The following is a 24,168-nucleotide window of genomic DNA, read 5'->3' on the forward strand; positions in this document are numbered from 1 at the left end:
GAAGTCTACCAATCCGCACTAGGTCAGCGTGGTGGACTAAGGCCCAATCCCTCTCAGTAGTAGATGCCCGTGCCCAACAGTGGGACAGTATATAATACAGGGCTGATATTATTAACCTACATTTTGTGACTATTGGTCAGAGTTAAGCCTATTGCTACCTACGCGCTTATAAAAACCTAACTGATTTTATTCAAACCGTTGTACTAGTGTAAACGAACGCTTTAAAAAATAAATAAAACACGTGTAATTACGATCCATTTTATATTTATTAACTATATAACCTTTACATGTAATATCCAAATGGAATTTGTGCCCTGTTAAATAGGTTCGTCTCTTATGAGGACGGATATAACCCCAATAGCACCTCTGCCTATACATTACATAAAATAAAGATAACACGTGTAATTACGATCCATTTTATATTTATTAACTATATAACCTTTACATGTAATATCCAAATGGAATTTGTGCCCTGTTAAATAGGTTCGTCTCTTATGAGGACGGATATAACCCCAATAGCACCTCTGCCTATACATTACATAAAATAAGCGTGAACTTATTACAGTTCTATCTTAACGATGTCATTAACTGCTTATTAATTGTCTCTAATTTCAAATTCTTCATTTCCAATTCTTTTACTTTCTCTTTCAAAACCAATATTTCTTTTAAACAATTGTCTAGTTCCCTCCTTTTTTTCATTTCCAAATTCAGTGTTATTTTATCTGGATTTTTGACATATAAAATCCTAGTATTTCCTTCTTTGTCACTCTGTGTTGTCGTCATTTTGAACATTGCCCGTTCGTTGTAGACATTCGTAAACATTTCTAGAACGTCAATACCAGTTTTTTTCGATAATACTTCTATATATTTCGGAAAACACGGCCGACACATGTACTTATCTATGTTGTACGTGTGTATGTATTCGTGTTTAATGTATTTCCCATCGGAAGTCATTTCTGCGTAGTCTTTGGCTTCGTCAATTGCGTCTTCAGCCTGGGTCATGTCACTAAAACAAAATAACATGTTAACTATATATTTTATAGTTTGATATTTAGTATTTTTTTATTGCATTGACTGATCATCAGCGCGCATTCACTAAATGCCAATTTTGAATAAACGATCTATCTTTTTTCGTATCGAAATCGCTATCTTAAGATCACGAAAATAGACGAGTCAGAATAGTTTATGTAACACGTTTACAGATGTTTTATTCTGATTGGCTTGTATCAGTAATCGATCCGAAGATAGATTCGATGATTTGTTTACCAATAATTTGTCATCACTGCCAAATGATACGATTTCAGAAAGAAAGTAACAAATCATTAACGTCATTTTCGTGAATTTTATATTTCCTTGTAAAACTTAGTTAAGTTTTTGGAAATAAATTGCGACAAAATGTACGAGCCGTCGACTACATCGGTGATTGGATTGACCATTTTAAAGAAATCCTTCAGAACTCCAGGACAGTAAAAAATTATCATTGCAATAAATTTTGATAGAACTTGTCTAAGTGCCAAACCTCAACCATTTATTCTAATATAAAATGAATTATTCAAGAGTTCGATACTTTAAATTCCTAACTAGAAACTAACTCCTGGGTCAAATAGAACATGCTTTGGTTCTATGATCACTGAATCGACATTCACAAATGGACATGCTAGGCTGATAGGAATCGTATTAGATATCTAAACAATTCCAGACACAGGAAAATTCTTAAAACAATTGCTTTTGTAAATCACTATTAATTAAATTTTAAAGTTAGAGTTTTTATTGTTATTGAAGTTGAATGGCGAGACGAGCCTGCCGGTCGCCTGATGGTAAGCTATATGACCATCCGTAAACAGTTTGCTACTGTAACTGCACTATAAAGAACATTAAATTACAAATACAGTGTGGCGTTTCGTTACCCTCGTCACCCTGAGACATAAGATTTTAAATCTCATAATGACCAATAATTACGTTCTTGGTCCTTCAAACCGGATCCCAACGATGCATGCACAGTGCGCACTGTTGCTTGGCGTAAAAAAGGAAAAACTTATCAATCAATCTAATTACTTTTTAATAGAGCTGATTTTGTCGCTTTATTATTTTATAGCAGAAGCATGGAAAACGACCAAAACAGTCGTCATAATAAACGTGGTTTCATTATCGACATTCAGGAGAAGGAATTGGAAGTAAAACATATATTTTTGTAGCAATTTCAATTACCGACATAACACGTAGAGTGAGTGTTTAAAAAAAAAGGATAAACCAAACAAGATTTCTATTAGGCAATAAAATTACTAAAATTTACAAATCCTTACAATGCAGTTCCTTCTTACTTAGGTGTCGATTTCTAAAAATCCCGCTATTCTGTTAAAAATTATCCACAACGGGAAATAATTTAATTACCTGTTATTTATTTCTTCCGTTTGTACACCTTTTTCAACACGATCGTTTTTTAATTGTTTCATCACTTCATTATTGACTACAAAACCAGTCACGTTCCCGCCTTTCATACAAACATCGAATACAGATATTAGTGGGTTTAATTTATTAATATTAATATCACAGGTTTGCACTTCCGCATCTTTAGCTTCAATATAATGATTATCAAAATCAACTTCGTACTCAACTATTTCCTCATCACAATAACTTCTATTAGTATTATTTTTATAATCTTCTTTACAATTATGAATGTTTTCATTCTCATTGTACGTAAAATATTCTACAATTTCAGCATCATTTTCATATTTACAATTGATTGCTTCATTAGTATCTTTGACTGTATTTTCGCTGTTAGTTTTTTCAATCGAATCATTGCAATATTCAGCATCATCGTAAATGTATTCACTAATGACATTCTCATCGTATTCAATATCAGTTTCCGAAACAAAAGTTTCGTAAGCCACACTACAGTCTTCATCAGTTTCAAATGTTTTATTTACATCACATTCTATTTTATGATTATATTCAGCTCTGTCATTGACAATAATTTCAATATTATCCTTAATATCACTGTTATGCGATTCTACTCCAGACATTATATCGTCGTTTTTGTTGGTAATTGTTAAATCTCTGTAAAAAAATTATAGATGTCACAAAAAAGTCTTAAAAGATTTAACTACAATGTTTTTGTTTCCTGCATTAAGTAAACATATGTTTTTATAATTTTTTAATTTATTTACCCATTAGGAAGAACTGGAACGCACTGATCAGTTACCCAAGGATTGTGTTGTGTTTCACATTTGGTATATTCCTGTAAATTATTCATACTTTGTAAAGTGTCAGTCTCATTGTTTACATTATCTTCAAAATTGTTAGTCTTCAATCTTTTGCTATCCATTGAATCAAGTATAATATTATTTTCTGTAAGCAAAAAATAGATACTATTAGAACGAAGAAAGTAAAAACTATGATTATTAACAAAGTTTCAAAAGTAGCAACTTTTTGTTACACCCCTCTCTCTGGGTACCTCCAAAAATACTAATTATTGTCAAAAGTTATTTATTTTATTATTATCCATTTAATAGCAATTCACATTACCACTTAGTCTTTTAGATAATGTCCTAAACCTCTCATCAGATATCTGCCTATCCACATTTCTTGACTTCATTGTTCTTTCCATTGTATAGAAAAAAGCTCGACTCATATTAAATCCTGTCGCATTTTGTACATATTTTCTTATTTTACCTATGTCCACTTGCAACGTAAGTAAATCCATTATCTGCAAATGACAAAATATAATTAATCAACTGATATAAATCTGTAATGACATTATGATATGCATAAGCAGTTAAACCTACATTACTTTTTCTACTTCATATGGTTGTTTATTAAAATTGGCTGCAAAGATTTTCACAAAGTATAACAAAATACAGAAAAAAAGTTACCAAAACAATATAATTATTGATGTATAGAATTTAACATACCTCTTCTTTAACATAAGGTGGTAAACGTCTCCCATGTTGGAGTTTGTAAAATGCTTCCTCTGACAATGGGTGGTCATGATGATTACAAACAAATATTACAGTCAATTCATTTTCATATGGAAGGTGCCTTAGTTTAATCTTGCATGGACAGTTGGTTTTTAAACTATTATTTCTAAAAAAAATAATACAAAAATTTATAAATAAATAGATTCTATCAAACATGTTACCACATCATGTGTGGTAGAGACAGATTTTTTTTTTAAATATAATAAAGTAAAAATAAATATAATCATTAACATACACACCATGACCAAAGACTTGAGCCAAATAATTTAAATGCATAATTTTTAATGTTAAGTGATAATTAATAATTAAGAACTTTGAATCAATTTCCTCTCTATAACCTGGCTGAGGCATGGGTGTGGTAAAAGTGAAGTAGATTAACTATAAAGTAAATTAAGAAAAGTAAGGTTTTAGATTGTAAAACTTTGTCCAGAAAAACAAGAATATAGAATAATTAATAACATATTAACGCTTTAAAGGCTCTCTATCTCAGCAACAAATCTACATGGTTTATCTAGGTTTGTAAATTTAGGACAATTTTTGTATTATTAAACTACATTATTATGAATTTTCAGAGTAAAATTAAAACTTTAAACCATTACTAAAAAGTTTACTGATGGTAGCTTAGATATGCCCTTCAAATGTTAACACAAATATTCTATTTACCGCTTTCTCAGGCCTTTCTTCACATACTTCTCTTTATTCCTCAAGTAAACGCAATTATATAAATACATCTCTTGGTCTGTATTAGGTTTTCTAGAATCTGAACATTTGTAATAATAGAACCATCTCTTTGCATTCTCATTTAAATATTGCACAAAATCATTGTGCGTTTTAAATTTATCCCCAGGTTTTACGAGTCTCTGGTCCTCATGCAGTAACAAATCTTCATGTTCAGTACAATATCCCACAGGTGGTAGATATATTATTTGTTGACTACCTAGAAAAGTTATTGTCTTGCCATTTGACATACTCAAAAATGGATAACTGTTCAATTTTGTTAAATCATTCTTGTCATTAAATTAAAATATTGTATGGATAAGGTTGTATCTTGATGTCATGAAAGAAACTAAAATAGCTATTTGAAATTATGTTTCTAAAATATTATAAACAAGGTCTGTATGCCTCGATTGTGTATGGATATATAAATTATACAATTTAGAATATTATCTAATCATAGATGCAAATAATTGTATATGATAAACAACTTAAAGATATGAGAAATTAACATTGGAAATTTACAACTTGTTAAATTTATGACATGATATTTTATTTATGTAAAAATATATATCATTGACAAGAATGATATATTCTTTATTTTAATATCTATAAACTAACCAGTTTTTGTGCTTCTTTGATCCTTTTCTTGACATTTCATAATAATGTGAGCATTCTCATTTCCTTGCTTCGTGGAACTGTAAGCAAATTTTGTATTTTATTATTGAGTTATATCAAAGTACCTATATTAAGAATGGTGGTATGTATAGCATAAACAGCAATTTAGTCAATTGTTGGACCTGGAACCTGCATTGTTGGACCAAAATCACTCTAGGAAATACATTTTTTCTGGATTTTAGTACTATGAAATAATAAATAAATAAATTTACTACCTAACACATTCAACATAACAATATTCTAGTACGAAAAAGGCAAAAGGAGACTCATCTCAGGCTGACCTGAACACTAGTGCTAAACAATGCTGGTTTTCAACAACTCCTAACTTTCTTAGAAACACCTTAAATAGTTATAAGTTTTTCACATAACATGCGAGACGATTACTGGTGAAATAGAAATTCCTTTTGATTTTCTTAAAAATAGTGCGTTTAACGTAGGTTTATTCATATTAGAGGCATTGACAATGTAATCAAGGAAAAAAAAATTACTAACGAACTTTATTAGGCATAACAATAATAATTTACATTGCAGGTACATAGATTAATGCTTCACCTGGAATTGCATGTTTCCATTTGGTCGTAACTTTTCGTTATTTCCATATTAGATTGGATTTGTTCCGGATTTGTATCTTGACGGTCTTCCAAGTAACAATGATCTTGATTAAAATAATCAATGAAGCCCATTTTGCTTTCTTTTTCTGATAAATTGAAAGACATTATTTTGCCACGAAAATAGTAGCTTGGAAAAGTTTATTTCACCTATTTTTCAACATGATTTGGTTTGACAAGCATAGCTATATTGGCATGACAATTGACAAATGACATTTGAGAAACTCACTAGGTAAAGGTAACCACACGCCTATCTAGCTAACTTGTATTTACGGCTCCTCCCGCATGATCCTCTTTCCTGGAATAAAATTGTAAAACATTCTGTCCGGTAAATAACATATTAATTTCCGTTTTTCTTTTTAACACATTACAAAACTCTAGCATTTCTTGTATTTACACATAACACATGTTGAAAACACAAAAACATTAAGCTAAATTTGTAAAAAGTGCGCAATAGTGCTTCGTTTCCTTTACATAGTTTCAACTTAATCTAACTTAAGGATTTCTATGATATAACTTTTTAAAGCCCGAAGAGTAAATTGCGGACGTCGTAAAAAACAACATAATCATAATTTAAGTTTTGTGTCTCTCATTGATACTTTCCATAACTTAACATAGGCCAAATTCTATTTATTTTATACATTACCGATAAACCAGAAGGTACTCTATACCAACGAAATATTTGTTCTCTGTTCTGTGCTCAATACAATCCCTGAAATTAGTTAAAAGCGAAATAAATTAAATAAAAAAATTACCATTTTCGTAAAAGCTATCTTTATGACTTTAAATTGAAAAGTAGCAACATTTCAGGAATTTTAAAATAATATAAAATTAAATAAAATTAAATCAACTCATGAGTCGCCAGGTGCGATTCCGGATGTATAAGTCCGGCCTTAACTATTGCGTTCATCATTAGCGGCTATTTGATATTTAGTTATTCATAGACAATTCATTATTACTATCGATAGTGTCAGTTGAAAATTTGAGTGACTACAGATTATAAATTGATTTATATATTTAAACTGTGCAAGAGGGATTTTTTGGACTTTGACAAACAACTGTCAACAAAACCTGAAAAAAAGAAAATAAACAAATCAAAACATGTGAACATCGACATCATGGTATCGTAGCTAACATTGGGCGATAATAAAAGTAAAGTAGCGTTAAAATCTCCAGTCCGTGTCTGGAATCATGATCATTGCTCTGCAAACATTGATCTTCTTTCGTGAATCTTTACTTACCGCGCTGGACCGGCTACTTCGGCCGTATTACAACAGGTTTTCATTGACCTTCAATAGGAATGGCAATGATTCTGACGATGACGAGTCGGATGAGCAAGTGTTCGCTGATTATGATGATGAAAAAGGTGTTGTTTTCTATCCACCCATGTATGCCCAGCGTTATGCGGCAGTCAGTGACTGTCTCCTGGATGAACGGTGGGTCGGAAAATTGGAAAAGGTAATTGCTTTAATAAATAAATTATTCCCATTTTTTCCTACAGATCTAAAGCAAAATTTACCCACGTAAGGTAGGAATAGTCACACTAATTACAAATTCAAATTGTTTATAAATATCTTTCTAACTTGAGCTTATATACAATATGTAAAGTAAGTCGAGAAACCTATTTAAAGAGCCTATTCAGTGCTCGATTCTGGTCCCGAAAATAAGAAATTATATTTGAATGGGAATTTTGGCACCTACAAATTTTTGCTTCCTAAGCCAAGTTTGAAGTATGAAGGGAATATGGATCATACTTAAAGTCATATTCATACATAAAAAGCAATGAGATAGAGCAAACAAGTAATTAGCACAAGGGTAGTAAATTCTTTTCATGATTCTTTTGACATTTTATTTTATTCTCTGTCTTTGATGATTTTTTTTTTGTTAGTTACTTAATACATTATTCATAATAATATATTGTAGAAAGGTATTGGCTGTATTTTTATATAAGGAAAGGCAATCTAAGGAAAACTTATGCAATGTATTTTATAAATATACTGACTAAATAGGACACAAATTCTTCATAATTAAGATGCAAGTTTTCGATTCCAGGTGGCTGACCTAGGACACCATGACATGAGTTTCATCAAGTATCTTAAAGATGTCCCTGGGATAAGACGTATCTTGGGCGTGGATATAGAGACTATACCATTGAGATGTTCCTCAGACTTGCTTGCATGTGATAACTATGTTCCAAGGAGAGAGAATCCATTGAATGTTACTGTGAGTATGTAATTAAATTATTAAACATTAATATTTTTAAAGAAATATTTCTGAAACTGTCCAACTAAATGATAAAGTTTATAGTCTTACCATATTATTCTTATTTAGTGATTGTAATAAATCTAGACAAGTCTAATACATTATAAATCTAATTGCGGATTGTACAATCATTAAATTTTATCTTAGTAATATTATAAATGTAGAATTTGGATGTTTGTGTAAAGTAAATAAAGACATTGCTGAATAGACAGTTCATGATATTTAGGACATGGCTAGATTATATACTGGACTAGCTGACCCAACATACTTTGTCCTGTCTTAACTATGTATGCATGCGCGCATTCTATCGATCACTGACAGTTATTTCAAACCACTGATGGTTATATAAAATTAATATTGTTGTTAAGTTTTCTTAAATTTTCTAACTTTCCGTACAATTTTATGAAATTTTTCTTCCATAAGAAATTTCAACTGACAATAACAAACACAACAAAAATCTGTGAAATCGGTCCAGACGTTCACATGTGATGGTGTGACCAAGGGAAATAGGGATTCATTTTTATATATATAGATTAACACATAGGTTATCACAGTATAATTATTTATCACAGTAATTTTATTCCAGAGAAGAATTAGAATGTCTTAATTTCATTTTTTTATTAACAATTGTTGTACAAGTGTTTTAGGGACTTTTGTAGAGGCAAAGATTCTTCGCCCAAGCAAAGCCATGAGCATCTTTTAATACTGCATAATTAGCATTAGTAAATACTAGGAAAAGTGTAGTCAATTTTTCTCTAGAGATAGTTAATGCAGTATGTATAATTTGGTGTATTACCTACTTTGTATGTTACGCATCAATCTCAACTTGTTTCCTTTTGTCACTTACGCAGTATTAACCAGTGCTAGCTATGCGGTATTGTACTGTATTACTAACAATATATTTTAAATTACCTCCAGTATATAATGAAGTCAAGACTGAAAAGTTGTAATTAAATTTGATGTAATTTTTCCAGCTGTACCAAGGCAATGCAGCAGACCCTGACTATAGACTGATTGGTTGTGATGCAGTGATTGCAATTGAGATGATTGAACACATGCTACCTCATGACTTAGACAGACTAGTTCACACTGTATTTGGTTTCATAAAACCGTGGGTTGTGATTTTCACCACACCGAATGGTGATTTCAATGTACTCTTTAAGTCCTTAGAAAAAAATGGGTTGAGGAGGCTGGATCATTTTTTTGAATGGTCTAGAGAGCAATATCATGATTGGTAAGCATCATCCTTTTTTGATTTCAGTTTTAACTCTATTTCCATTACTTAAGGACACTGTAAAACGCACTCATGGACTTTATTCACTACAATATAATATTTAGAAATATGAATATAGAAAAATCTGTGTTTTACAAATATGTTTCGTGACATCCTATACTTATATTGATATTTGATTGTGAGAATAAACAGTTTATCTACAATTTTCACAGTACTATAAAGGCTCAATAATCTAAATTACATATTATGGTTCAAAAACATTTCTTTAAAATTACTTCAGGTGCAGTAACATAGTAGTGAGATATCCGCAGTATACAGTGACTTGTAAAGGCATAGGCCCAGGTCCACCAGGCACAGAACATATAGGCTGTTGTACGCAAATGGCTTTGTTCATAAGTAAGGACTATCAGAAACAACAAGACTTGACCATTAACAGCCTGGCTTTGGTTGCGAGTAAGTGAAGTGTAATTTGTCTATGTATGTGTTTAAAGTTAGTCATATACAGACACTAATGAGTAAATTAATATAGCATGAGAAGTTTTTATACTTCAATAACATATTTTTCTTCATTTGGAAATATAATTACTTGTTGGAGGCATTTTGTAGATTAATTAAGCAAAAACAAATCCTCCTATTAGAGAAAATTAATCAAATTGTACAACAAGTAACAATAGATAATTTGCTTCAGATCCTCCAAGTCAAAATAATATAAGTGATGAAATCAACAACTGGGATTTAGCAGAACTTATCACAGAAAACAATATGATTTGTCCGCCAAGCAAGTAAGTGTTTTATCTACTTATTTTAACAAGCTATATCCATGAGGAGAAATTGAAAGTCGAGTTTTCATTTTGAGAGTACTTGCAAACAAGTTTACACTTGCATTCTAATTTCAAATTACCAAATAAAACTTCCAAGTTCCATGCATTTTTATGTTTTCACTACATATTTATGTTTCACATCACTTGGATAATAGGTTACATAATAGAAATGCAGTTTAAATTTGTGATTTATGTAAAATAGGTTTTTAATAAACATAAAAACCTTTTACATTACCTTGGACTGTAAAGCAACCTATTTCCTTAACTAATTCCTTCCAGCATGGAATCCTACACAGAACTGCTTTTGTCCAACAAACAGTCACGAATTACAATAATGATAACAACTCCTGATTATTCCATTGAATCAATCGGTTATCAAGACAAAACATCACAGTGTAACTTAGATACAGAGCTTGGGAGAAGTTACCTTATGTTTGATGATGAGCAAATGTGTTTCAATGTGTTGGTGCCTAGAAGAAAGTTTGATAACAGAGTTTATGAGATAGAAGATGTTGCAAGCAGGTTTAGTTTAGTTCTTGGTTGTGATATTTTGCACAGTATATCAATCTATACATTAGTAATCTATGTGTTATTTTCATAGTCGACATTCCACAGGAAAAATTGAATAATTGTAAAGTTTTCTTTATTCCAGTTAGTTTTATACTTGTTGAAAGTAAAGACAGAATTAATATTGCGCTTATAGTGTACCAAGAAATAAACTTGATGTAGATAGAATATATAATTGTCTCACTGCATTATGTTTAGTAATTAACTACATTATATATTGAAATAAAATAAATTTTCGGATTTTATCCCTTTTTTCAAAAATAATGTCTACCGCCGTGACTACGAAGGCAGCAAAGTTTTCGAAACGTCGGGAGAAATCTATACTATTATATAAAGCTGAAGAGTTTGTTTGTTTGTTTGTTTGATTGAACGCGCTAATCTCAGGAACTACCGGTCCAAACTGAAAAATTCTTTTTGCTTTGGATAGCCCTTTGTTCGTGGAGTGCTATAGACTATATATCATCACGCTATACCCAATAGGAGCGGAGCAGTAATGGCTAATCTCAGGAACTACCGGTCCAAACTGAAAAATTCTTTTTGCGTTGGATAGCCCTTTGTTCGTGGAGTGCTATAGGCTATATATCATCACGCTATACCCAATAGGAGCGGAGCAGTAATGGCTAATCTCAGGAACTACCGGGCCAAACTGAAAAATTATTTTTGCGTTGGATAGCCCTTTGTTCGTGGAGTGCTATAGGCTATATATCATCACGCTATACCCAATAGGAGCGGAGCAGTAATGGCTAATCTCAGGAACTACCGGGCCAAACTGAAAAATCTTTTTGCATTGGATAGCCCTTTATTCGTGGAGTGCTATAGGCTATATATCATCACGCTATACCCAATAGAAGCGGAGCAGTAATGGCTAATCTCAGGAACTACCGATTCGATCTGAAAAATTCTTTTTGTGTTGAATAGCCCTTCGTTTGTGGAGTGCTCTAAGTTATATATCATCACGCTATGACCAATAGGAGCGGAGCAGTAATGGCTAATCTCAGGAACTACCAGTTTGAACTGAAAAATTTGTTTTGTGTTGGATAGCCCTTTATTTGTGGAGTGATAGAGGCTATATATCATCACGCTATGACCAATAGGAGCGGAGCAGTAATGAAACATGTTGCAAAAACGGGGACAATTTATTAGTTATGAGAGCTTCCGTTGCGTGCGCTGCGTAAACGGTTAGAGTTATGCAACAACGATGTATGACGGGATTGTTCCTCTTAAAAAGTTCTAAAAAATATATTATAAAAACAAAAGTCCCCCGCTGCATCTGTCTGCCTGAACGTGTTATACTCAAAAACTACCCAACGTATTAAGAGGAAATTTGGTATGGAGACAGTTTGGGACCCTGGGAAGAACATAGGCTACCGGGAAACTACTACTTTTATAACGGTAAACTTTAGCCTGAAAAACTTTATAACGCGAGCGGAGCCGCGGGCAAAAGCTAGTTATAATATAAAAACCACGATAAAATCCGAAAAATATTTTTATTTCAATGTCTAACATTCGAGTAAATATAGAAATAGATATACATTACGGCTCTATTTATTCAATGAGGTAATTTTTTTTTTCTCAGACTTAATTGCACAACACTACAAGTTAAGAAATTCTCAAAAGCGACCCAAAATTTAATGGCAAGAAACAAATCGGACTCTTTACTTCATACTCGGGAAGTTGTGAATGAGATTCGCAATTTGACTAAAATGCTCAATTTTAATAAGGATAGTCCGAATCGAGAAGCAGATGAATCTCACCCTTGGTGCAATATAAATTGGGGCGAGAATGCGCCGTATTGGAACCAATATTATAAAATAGTCAGAGAATACAATTATCCTTTTGAGGTATATAATAAATTTTCGGATATTACGAAATATATTTGTAAAACACAGATTTTTCTATATTAATATTTTTAAATATTATATTGTGGTGAATAAAGTCCATGAGTGCATTTTACAGTATCTTTAATTAATGGCAAGAGAGTTAAAACTGAAATCAAAAAAGGATGATGCTTACCAATCATGATATTGCTCTCTAGACCATACAAAAAAATGATGTTTATCATGAAAAAAAAATAACCATTAGCTACTCTACATAGGTATTCTTACTGGTGGTAGGTCTCTCATATGTGTCTTCCTGGGTAGGTACCACCGCAATGTCTATTTCTGCCGCCAAGCAGCAGTGTGTAGTCACTGTTGTGTTCCGGTTTAAAGGACATTGTAGCCAGTGTAACTACTGGAAATAATGAGACAACATCTCATGTCTCGGTATGGCGAGCGCAGTGGAACACCAAACAATTCTTTGTAATTCAAGGTGTTGGATGGTGTTTCTACTGTTTATGGGCGATCGTATCGCTTACCATCAGTCAAACGGCAAGCTCGTCTCGTCATTCAAAGCAAGATACCACGTCTAAGTTTAATGTTAATACTTCAGGTAAAATCCGACGACTCTCGCATGCTGGATCTGATATCAGAGGAGATAAACAGTCTCGTAGACACTCAGTATGATGATGAGTATTCTTCGGATATGAACAAACTGGAGATACCGCTGCAGTACCTCATGAAAGTGGTTTCACACATCACCGATGACGTCGACAGGGTCAAGTTAGTATTTTATTTCTTATTGCGTAACTTTAACCTTTTATGCAGTGCACGCAATGGAAACTCAGAGGAGGAATATTTTTACCCCGTCTTTTGCAATATTTTTCGTCAATCCTTCACTCCTATTGGTCTGCCAAAGGCGTAGTTGTACTGTATGCGCGGTACGGCAGCGCTCTGAAGTCCTGGGCTCGAATCCCGGGCCGGGCAAAGTGGTATTTGAGTTTTTCTGCTCAGTATCAGCCCGGAGTCTGGAATTTGTGCCTGATGTAACGACAGGCTCACCCCGTATCACACCATGGGACGGAACACATTTGGCGAAAAGCGGGTGCCCTGGTTGCGCCTCTGCATAGGTACCTCTTCGGGGATAAGTGCGTGATATGTGTGTTCCTACTGGCCATAGCGTGCTGTTTTAAACCCTCTGAAGTTTATTTTAGTGAAGAAAAAAAAAGATGTTGAATTTGTTCAGCTATTTTTGTAGTTGACTGTACACGTACACTGACTGCAATTTATAAACATTATAACAAATTATCGGTGTGTTCATTACAGGGATCTTTTAGAGTGGAACGGATATGAGATCGTGGATGAAATGGTGATCCACACGAGGCTGGTGGACACCGCGTCCGTCGCCACCTACGAAGAAGAATGGCAGGACGACACACTATCTGATGTAAAGAAACAAAAATAATGTGCCCTGTACTTACTAGTTCAGTAGTAGACAGTCGAGGTGTATATGAGACTTGCCTAAAAGAAATGGACGTGTCGAAATGGTTTTTACGAATTTTGCAGTCTCACCTTTTTTTTACATTGTCTTAATAGATTCGTTTTATTAGATAATATATAGAATGTATGTATTAAGACAAAAAAAATGATTTTTTTATAATATTAATTTTTGTAAAAAAATATTTCGTTATGTACCTACACGTACTTTGACAAATATTCAAACGTCACGTTTGGTCAAATTGCCTATCGGCTAAAAACAGATAATTAAAAAATCGGTTTTTATAAACATATGCCAAGTTCGTTTTTCGTCAGAATTTTCCTGTTTATATCCTCATTCTTATTTGTTACTGTTTTGAGCCGATGTTGGAATGTGTGGCGGAGTGCGAAAATAAACAAAATTGTCTCTGTGAGGAAAATTACTAGTGTTTATTTTTAGTAGGTGCTGTTGTTTAAAATTACAAAAGTTCTTACATTCATGTAATTACTCAATCATTTATTGTACCTGTAATTTCTTATGAAGCAATATGTTAGACTGTACTGCATTATTGTACATTGTATTTGAGTAATATGAGTAACTTGAGTAACTAATGTATTCAAAATATGATCATATTTTATGTAACTTGCCAAAGTTTGTATGTTAGCTAATAAGTATAAATTTGTATTTAAAAAATAAAGCTTTTTGTTTTTAATTAAGCAGATATATATTTTAATTACCAATATATTTGCTGTATTGAAATTGTATTTTTACTTTAGTTGATAATACATTTTAATTTGGTTTTTCAGTGCGATACAACCGATTTCCATTCCACTACTATGTCTGACGGAAGTACCGTCATGCCGGATTATCACGGTTTGAAGTTTGACATTAATCATTGCCAGTTAAATACTCATTTAGGTGTTCGGTGTTGCCATTTCCCTTAAGAGTAGATATTTAACGTATAGTAGTATTAGTAACAACTCATGCAATTTATATAATTTTAATATACATACAAAAGCGTATTTTGGTACTAAGCTTAAGTCGTTGGTTTTGAGTAACGTATATCTCAGATTTCCACCAACACAAAAGAATTCAAGTAGACTGAGGCAAATTTCTAATAGCATTAACGATCAAAGATTCAAAGTTTTTATTAAGGAACCGCGCGATACCATTTCGACAGTAACATGTTCACTAGGTCGCTGTCTCCGTCGCGCTCTCGACCACAAGCTGCGCAGACTCCGCTCGATGCTCACGGCCGACGAGGACATTAGCTCGGAGCTGGACCGAGTGGTCTGCAGGCTCATGAAGCTCGCCCTCCGCACGAGCAAGGGACGCGACACCGCACCACCCACAAGGTGGATGCAGACCAAACTGCTTGACTTGCTAACGTTGACTGAGAAGTCTATCGATAGAAGAAAGAGGCATTTTATTGAGACCTACCCGCTGAAAGAGGTTGAATTTGGTTAGTATTTATGGTTATTAGTATAGAGTAAATTTTTAGGGAAGGAGCTAGGATGGTCACTGCTTTAGGGCCTATTTAATAAATGAATTATTTAGTCTCCCGTGACCACGAAGGCTGCAGTCTTCGAATCGTCAGGAGAAAATTATAATATAAAAAACCGCGATAAAACCCGAAAATAAATTTTATTTCAATGTCAACATTCGCGTAGACTTAAGAAATCATTATGCATCAAATGGTGTCTGGAATCCGGGTGTATGCAATAATACGTATTGATAAGTATTAGGTATAATAACATTAAAAGAAATTTTATATTGTTGCTGGGATTTTAGATTCAGAATTAAAGAAAGAGGAAATAGAGTTTGACAAGATTAAAGAGGATCACACGGCGTAAGTAATGCTTACTAATAACATGTTGGTAACATTTTTTTAAAGAGGTTTTACCATATAACTTTTTGTTTTCAGAAAAGAAATTGTAAATAAATATCGTCATTTAGTTCATGCTTTAGGTATATTTTTTTGGTATATTTTTGTATTTTTTTTTTTGTGTTATAACCAACTTGCAGTTTTCATTTATTTATTTCTATTTAAGACGAGCCTGCCAAATACGAAGGACATTCTAGTCCCAAATACGGTAATATAGATTTAGAGCTAGAAGACGAATTGAGTGAAATTAGCGGTAAGTTTATAAAATGTAACGTACTGCCGAGATAAAGACTACATGCCTCAGTGCTTGCACTTTTCCTTTTTGATTACACAATATACGAATTCGCTGTCACTTAGTTAAGGGCGAGGCAAAATACCGCACGTATAATAGTTTTGAGCTGCATCATAAAGGTGTATGGATCTACCAAGAAGTATACGGATGACGTGATGAGTAAAAGTTTAAACTTCTTTTATAACTAATACGCCGGTTACTGATTATAGGAAAGGAGTTTGTAGAAAGAATTAGATTTTAGATATTTTTACTCCCTTTTTGGTACAAAATTTTAAATTATAGGACTAGAACGTCTAGTGATGCTAATAAACATACTATTATATGAATAAGAGTGAAACAATAATATTTCTACTGCTAATGGAAATTTGTATATTTATTACAAATTATTGACACTTTATCATCTCAATACTTTCTTTTACTCAGATTTTGAATATATCAATAGACCATCGCCTGATCTTGTTTATTCGGATGATAGAATAAAGGAAAGTAACGATGAACTACAACCTGTTGAATTCGACATAACACTAGAGAGAACGCAAGCGTGGATAGAAGAAGAGAATATTGAAGTTGTCCCATATCCAAATCATGATTATGGCAATACATCTGATGATAGCAATAATATTATTGACAAAACATTTGGGAATAAATATAAGAATACAAGCAAAAGGTATAGAGGCTGTAATAAGAATGCTGACTTTGGCGTTGTACCTTATAAGAAAGTACTCCAACAAAAGAAAAGTCAAAATGGAAAGAATAATAAAGAGAAAATCAAAAGTGTTAAAGTGATAAAGAAGTTGACACAAAAGAAATCTAGCTATAGTAGTTTACTAAAAAGTTCAAGTAGTAGATATTTGACGATTAAAATTAGCAGCCGAAAGGTAAAACCGAAGAAATATAAAGAAGTGTCTCAAATAAACTATGTAAGCATAGATTTACTTATAGGTAGTTATTAAAATATATAATATTAAAGTAATACATATTATAATAGTATTAAAATATATAATATTTCATTGCAGAATCGTACAGATTCAAATATAAGCTGTCATGAAGATGAAACAATCGGCAACAAAAAATATTATTTAGAAACATCTGCAATGAACGACTACAAGGGAGATTATGTTTCCTCACAAGTCGATTATAACATATCTGCAACTGAAGAAAGTTGTTTTATCGGTATAGTTATGGACGGCGTTGAGGAAACTATAGCTCTTCATCGAACTATAGGAACCGATGCGGAGGTAGACATAATGGACATGGAGAATGAAACTTTAATTCACGATATTGATAACGATTTAAAAGGTTTTTACATCAGACCCGAAGTATCAACGGAAAATGTTCAATCCCAAACCATATTCTTAAATGGTAAAGCTATTTTTAATTATTTATAAATTTTATTTTCGTTTTATAAGTTTAATGATATGCAATACATTTACTTCAGATATAAATGAGCCTAGTACATCAAAAGGAATTCGCCATGGTGTTAACACCGATGTCCAGTGTGGTACCGATATTTCTGCACCATTTCCCACATTATCAGCGACAACATCATTCTCGAGATTACCTAAAACATGTAACAACGGCATTAAAATTGGTGATTCAATCACTAATGTCCAAGTTACCAGCACAGAATTTGGTACATGCACATATGAATGTGATGTGTATGGCACTCTTACTTTAAGGAGGCCGTCGCCAGGTATTCGTATCCAAGATTCAGATAAATGTATTGCCGAAAAAACTGAGTGCTCTACAATGACTCAAGCAGTACCTATTCCAGTAAATGAAGTCACACCAAACTACGGACCAAATGAAACCAAGTGCTTAAAGTCAGTTGCGAGTAATATGAAAAACGAAGATTCCAGTTCTGAATTTTGTGGAAGTGTGTATAGCTTCCCGAAGAGTCTGTGTATTTATCCAAACTCAATCAACACAAGTGAAGTTCAGATCAAAACATCACTCACCAAAGAAGTAGATGTATCAGAAGTTTTATCAGTCACAAAGTATGTTAGACCTAAATTAAGTTGTGGTGGCGTTCACATTCATGCTTATAGAGATAAACAAGTTTCCGAAGATGTTGTTTTTCAAGGCGATTGGCAAAAATATAGACCTAAAACCCACGTTAAAAGAAAACCATTAAATTCCTTCGTAGTTAAAAAAGGAATCGAACCGGGAATAAAGAGAAGAAAAGTTAACTCTAAGGAGAAAATCTCTAATACAGTTACAATACACATTAAACCAGATTTCAAAAAACCAGTTTACCTGTTTGCTGTCAATAATACTAAGCCAAAACAGGAGAAGAAGAAGGAAGAAAAAGTGATCGTACGTAATACTTCTTCTAAAACAGTTAGACCCATTAAGGTAATATTTGTTTTATATTTTTTCAGATTACAATCTTGTCGCCGTTATTAATAAGCAATTGTTACTTTCGCAGGTCGCTTCTAAATTAAATGTGAGGTCTGTACAATCTTCCTTCAATAGATACGTTTCACCACATGAATCTTTTTAGTAGTTTAAAGTGTATTTATTTCAGTTCAAACGCTATGAAAATACCCAAAGTAACATTTGCAAAAAAGATTGTCGCTGTGTCTTCTGCTCCTGTCAAAAAAGACAATGATAAGAAACCAACAATTTTAAAGAAAAATTATATACCTGGTTATTTAAGAAAAAAAGATAATACATTACCTTTGTGTAATAAACAATGTTTGAATTCAAGCATTGATACAGTAAAAACGACTATAAAAGAAAATGAAATATTATCGCTTTCCAACGCACCGCCTTTAATAAGGTCTAAAACCGAAGAAATTAAGAGAAATTTATTAAAGTTTAATTTGCCACCACGAGGAAAAGTTGAGTACATGGTTTTCCACAATGAAATCGATAATAAAAGCGGCACGTCGAGTAATCAACCAATAGCAATTACTAAAAATTATAATAGAAGGGATAATTCAGAGAAAAAACCACAAAGTCCTCAGTCACAAAATAGTTCAACATGTTCATCTCCCAGTAGCGTCGCGACCGTGAGAATAACTACGAAAAAAATTAAAAACTTATCAAGTAGGAGGAATTCTACATCCTCAAATAAATGTAACAGTGCAAGTGGTTCAGGGACACCTTCGCCTACTCGACCTAAGAAATTTACTAAAAGATGTAAAAGTGCTAAAAAAGTTGATGATTACGTGATTAATAACAAAGAAAACATTCCAGAGTCCGCTAGAAAGTGCAATCTAAATAAGGAAGTCGATAAAACTGGAAAGACTGTATTTTTGGGTAGCCATAAAAGTGTTTACATAGCACAATTAACAACTGATAACAAATCTTCTGTAAATACTAGTTCAAAGTCTAGGACTCATTCAAATAAATCTAACATCAAAATACCAAAATCTGAAGCATGGAACGACAAGCAAAAATCTTCGAGTTCATCTATTATACAAAAACCGCAGAATGATGTTATTTATAGCCAAGTAGGTTACTCAGAAAATCAAATTTTAATATCAAAATCAAGTGTTGTCACTCGAAATCTTGAGATCAACAATATAGAGATTAAAGAAAAAGTTATCAAAGACAAAGTTGTTAAAAATAATGTAGAAAATCGTACAGCTATTTTTGAAGGTGATATGACTACAAGCAAATCTATTATTGAAAGTTCCAAAATAAGTCTCACTAAAGCTATTGCCGTAAAAAAATCGATGCAAAATAATACCACTAATTTAAGCAAAGATAACGGGAATAAAGGCAAAAAATATTATTCCAAAAATCTTGGATCTACATCGAAACCACCTAAATCTACGGATGAAATGAACACTGATACTGCAATTGATATTACGAATAGAGGCACATGTGACTATTCTAACAGTAACATTACTAAAACAATTAAAGAGATTATTGAGGACTCCTTAGACTTCATCGACAAACCTTTTTATGATGACAGCTCATTTGATTCCGCAACAGTAGTATTAAGCCTCGATGATGTAAATCCAAGTTATGATGATTGTGCCTCTCTAGCAAGTTTTAAGACTATTGATACAAACGATGACTATTTCGAGTCCATAATTGAAAGTGATTTGGAGAATGCTTTAAATCGTACATTAGATTCTACAATAGGCGAGGAATCTGTCATAAATTTGGCTGAAACAAGTTTCACATTGACCGATGTTGATTTACTATCATTCAAATCAGTACCTTCTGTCTCGAAGCTCTCAGAGTATTTTCTAAATAATAACGAATTCAAGATTGATACGACCGATAATAATACTTTCCGTGAGTTATTTGAGAGGAAAGATTTGCAAATGAATCAGGTGGTATGTTTATGTATGTTATAGATAATTAATAAACTTACATTCACCTAATCTGTATTTTTTTATAGAAATTAGGCGGTGTTCTGGCTATCCAAGCATTTAGTGGATTTTCTATCAATGTTGAACCCGTCGCTGGCGACCAACCAGATCATGTGAATTTTATAGATTCAGAGACCGCAAGCCTTACATTGGAATTTAACAGACAGGCTGTAAGTAATAAACATTAGAATTACTTTACTTTGCTGTTACTTGCTGTTCGAACATCTCCTACCATGCATTAACATATGTATTTACCGTCAAAAGGTATCTAAAAGATTTTGGAAAATTATTTTATTATGCAAATGGATACAATTTCAAATCCAAGACTTATACATAAATCATCTTTTCTTTCTCAGACTTCGGAAGAGTTGTTTGTGTCGGGACGGTCGTCAGATAGTTACGAATCTTGCCTCATCGATGAAGATGCGGTTGTCCCAAATTGGTTGTTCCAAATTATTAGTCAACAACAATCTGTAGGTTTTCCAAAATCATTATTTTAACTTGAATAATTACCATCTTTTTTCCATAATAATAACATAACGATAACAGATTCTTTTACACCTAAGAATACGCCTGTTGTATCTCTAGCAATGTATTAAATAAAAAAAAATATCACGTCGAAATTGTCTATAGGCAAATGAACAACCTGAACAAATGGAATTAATTGATCCCCTGCCACTTGATATGTCGGAGCCACTGGCCGAGCCTTTGTACGATGCTAATGGAAATCTAGTGGAGCCAGGAGTGGGTGCAGGCGCGGGTGCGGGGGACGGTCGTGGGATCCACAGCGACCAATCACAGGACAGCTCTGGCAGGGGATCCTCGCTCAGTTCTAGTAATACCTCTTCGGAACCACGAAGCGAGGTTTGTTTTTGAAGTAATGTTTTATCTCGTAACATATAACTTAAACTCGCCTTTAAGGAGTTCTCTATGAAATACATGAGGAAATTTTGGTGGTTTTTGACCCCATCATGCGCTACTGAGATGCTTTTAGATTTAGCTCGACCCCCTGCCCCTCCTAATATCCCATAAGATTGTTATGTTTTTATTATGGCTTTGGATTTATCTCAAAAATAATGTTCAATTATTTTAGTCAGGCCTAGTAACTAGTAGTTATTTACACGTTTTACTCAATTTAACCTAGTTTTCTCGTAATTTTACACTGTTCTACGTGGAAAAATTACGTGAATTTAGTCAGGACAAACGTTAGTTTGAATCTATACTATTATATAAAGCTGAAGAGTTTGTTTGTTTGTTTGTTTGAACGCGCTAATCTCAGGAACTACCGGTCCAAACTGAAAAATTCTTTTTGCGTTGGATAGCCCTATGTTCGTGGAGTGCTATAGGCTATATATCATCACGCTATACCCAATAGGAGCGGAGCAGTAATGCCTAATCTCAGGAACTACCGGTCCGAATTGAAAAATTCTTTTTGCGTTGGATAGCCCTTTGTTCGTGGAGTGCTATAGGCTATATATCATCACGCTATACCCAATAGGAGCGGAGCAGTAATGGTTAATCTCAGGAACTACCGGTCCAAACTGAAAAATTATTTTTGCGTTGGATAGCCCTATGTTCGTGGAGTGCTATAGGCTATATATCATCACGCTATACCCAATAAGAACGGAGCAGTAATGCCTAATCTCAGGAACTACCGGTCCGAACTGAAAAATTCTTTTTGCGTTGGATAGCCCTTTGTTCGTGGAGTGCTATAGGCTATATATCATCACGCTATACCCAATAGGAGCGGAGCAGTAATGCCTAATCTCAGGAACTACCGATCCGAACTGAAAAATTCTTTTTGCGTTGGATAGCCCTTTGTTCGTGGAGTGTTATAGGCTATATATCATCACGCTATACCCAATAGGAGCAGAGCAGTAATGGCTAATCTCAGGAACTACCGGTTCGAACCAAAAAAATCATTTTGTATTGGATAGCCCTTTGTTCGTGAAGTGCTATAGGCTATATATCATCACGCTATGACCAATAGGAGCAGAGCAGTAATGGCTAATCTCAGAAACTAGGAGTTTGAACTGAATAATTCTTTTTGTGTTGGATAGCCCTTTGTTCCTGGAATGCTATAGGCTATATATATCATCACGCTATGCCCAATAGGAGCGGAGCAGTAATCGCTAATCTCAGGAACTACCGGTTCGAACTGAAAAAAATATTTTTGTGTTGGATAGCCCTTTGTTCCTGGAGTGCTATATGTTATATATCGTCACGCTATGACCAATAGGAGCGGAGCAGTAATGAAACATGATGCAAAAACGGGGACAATTTATTAGTTTTGAGAGCTTCTGTTGCGTGCGCTGCGTAAACGGTTAAAGTTATGCAACAATAATGTATGACGGGATTGTTCCTCTTAAAAAGTTCTACAAAATTATATCATAAAACAAAGTCCCCCGCTGCATCGGTCTGCCCGAACGTGTTAAACTCAAAAACTACCCAACGTATTAGGATAAAATTTGGTATGGAAACAGTTTGAGACCCTGGGAAGAACATAGGCTCCCGGGAAAATATATAGCGTGACTTTGATAACGGAAAACTTTAGCCCGAAAAACTTTATAAGGCGGGCGGAGCCGCGGGCAAAAGCTAGTCGTGAATAAATTTAATCAATACAATATTATTATTTGCTCATACAAATCCTAATCATATATTTTTTTCTCTATGTATTATTGAATCTTGATAAGTTATTTCTTTGTATATATACAGGCTATTATAATCGATCCATCAGCATTTACGACACAATTTGAATTTCTGGGAGAACCTTTAAGCAGTGGTTCTATGGCAAATCCCATTTTGAATCCCGCAACTGGACAATTGGAAAATTTAATGAGAGTTGACGAAGGTACAACATTTGTTGTATATTATTTTATTGTAAGATATTTAAATTCTTAATATTTATTATCTACATTTTACTGTAGACATAAAATCCAACAGCAATTAACTTTCTAAGCATTTAATTTTTTATGCTATTTTTAATGCTCAATTCGTACCCCTATTGCTATCTTATCATGATATTAAAATGATCTCTTTTATAGTTCCAGAAAACGAAGTCATCACACTAAGAGTACCCACCGAAGGTCCCGCTGGAGTTCAGATGGTGGCGAGTGACGGTGACGCGGACGTCAGCTCCTTAGATACAGACGTGCCAGATTCCTCAGACAATTGAAATATTTCATTTGCATGCAATCAAACTTTTCTCTGATAAAATTTTCGTGAACTGTCTACATATTGCTTAACTTTGAAATTGTTAATAAATTATTCGTTTTGTTATAATGTTTTTTATTGGTTTAATTACTTTGTTGAAGTAAAAAAGGCAAATAGAAGCACGTTTTGTTATTTCAAAATGTGTTAGAACTTGAAACGAACTTGTTTTAAATAAGATAGTAAGTCAAAGAGGAAATAAAAAAAATTGAGATTAGTAGAAAGAAGACAACTAAAGGTGATTATATAAATATAAGTTATAAAAATACTATTAGAATGATTTATAATTTATGAC

The 24,168-nt window shown here is 33.3% G+C and overlaps 2 protein-coding genes across 6 annotated transcripts; one reads left to right on the forward strand and one right to left on the reverse strand.

The window, feature by feature from the left end:
- Window positions 1-244: 244 nt before the first annotated feature.
- On the reverse strand, window positions 245-6,196 carry LOC115447935. Of its 2 annotated transcripts, none has more exons than XR_005113282.1 (9): window positions 5,922-6,196; window positions 5,313-5,389; window positions 4,641-4,914; window positions 3,912-4,083; window positions 3,526-3,706; window positions 3,168-3,348; window positions 2,392-3,057; window positions 512-1,006; window positions 245-353 (listed from the first exon to the last, which is right to left on the reverse strand). XR_005113282.1 is itself a non-coding variant. In XM_037444385.1 (9 exons), the coding sequence occupies exons 1-8, from the start codon at window positions 6,083-6,085 to the stop codon at window positions 568-570; spliced, it is 2,154 nt and encodes a 717-aa protein (XP_037300282.1). In that variant the 5' UTR covers window positions 6,086-6,196; the 3' UTR covers window positions 245-381; window positions 540-567. The 2 variants fall into 2 exon arrangements, 1 of the variants encoding a protein (XP_037300282.1); XM_037444385.1 differs by having other exon boundaries at window positions 245-381; window positions 540-1,006.
- An 805-nt stretch (window positions 6,197-7,001) lies between these two features.
- On the forward strand, window positions 7,002-23,876 carry LOC115447932. 4 transcript variants are annotated; one of them, XM_030175235.2, is made up of 24 exons: window positions 7,002-7,435; window positions 8,030-8,200; window positions 9,214-9,473; window positions 9,754-9,926; window positions 10,162-10,255; window positions 10,574-10,816; window positions 12,438-12,702; window positions 13,292-13,461; window positions 14,005-14,125; window positions 14,962-15,028; window positions 15,351-15,617; window positions 15,947-16,004; window positions 16,080-16,123; window positions 16,207-16,293; window positions 16,756-17,252; window positions 17,349-17,694; window positions 17,771-18,687; window positions 18,761-18,783; window positions 18,860-20,627; window positions 20,693-20,833; window positions 21,020-21,136; window positions 21,297-21,527; window positions 23,379-23,514; window positions 23,708-23,876. In XM_030175235.2, exons 1-24 carry the CDS (start codon window positions 7,169-7,171, stop codon window positions 23,836-23,838), a joined length of 6,594 nt encoding a protein of 2,197 aa, XP_030031095.2. In that variant the 5' UTR covers window positions 7,002-7,168; the 3' UTR covers window positions 23,839-23,876. The 4 variants fall into 4 exon arrangements, with proteins under 4 accessions (XP_030031095.2, XP_030031096.2, XP_030031097.2 ...); XM_030175236.2 differs by having other exon boundaries at window positions 18,860-20,624; XM_030175237.2 differs by having other exon boundaries at window positions 17,771-18,648.
- The last annotated feature ends 292 nt before the right edge of the window (window positions 23,877-24,168 follow it).

The sequence above is a fragment of the Manduca sexta genome, chromosome 28 (assembly GCF_014839805.1).
Source record: "Manduca sexta isolate Smith_Timp_Sample1 chromosome 28, JHU_Msex_v1.0, whole genome shotgun sequence".
In the NCBI taxonomy this organism is placed as follows: Eukaryota; Metazoa; Arthropoda; class Insecta; order Lepidoptera; family Sphingidae; genus Manduca; species Manduca sexta.

Bases quoted from the DNA above. Each gene is read 5' to 3' on its own strand.
- LOC115447935 (XM_037444385.1), bottom strand. From the start codon at position 6,085: ATGTCTTTCAATTTATCAGAAAAAGAAAGCAAAATGGGCTTCATTGAT. The intron at 3,349-3,525 runs GTAATGTGAATT...TTTTGCTTACAG, and splicing joins ATTATCTAAAAGACTAAGTG to AAAATAATATTATACTTGAT. The intron at 3,058-3,167 runs GTAAATAAATTA...ATTTTTTTACAG, and splicing joins GTTCCAGTTCTTCCTAATGG to AGATTTAACAATTACCAACA.
- LOC115447932 (XM_030175235.2), top strand. From the start codon at position 7,169: ATGATCATTGCTCTGCAAACATTGATCTTCTTTCGTGAATCTTTACTT. The intron at 9,474-9,753 runs GTAAGCATCATC...AAATTACTTCAG, and splicing joins AGAGAGCAATATCATGATTG to GTGCAGTAACATAGTAGTGA. The intron at 15,029-15,350 runs GTTTGAAGTTTG...CATGTTCACTAG, and splicing joins CGTCATGCCGGATTATCACG to GTCGCTGTCTCCGTCGCGCT.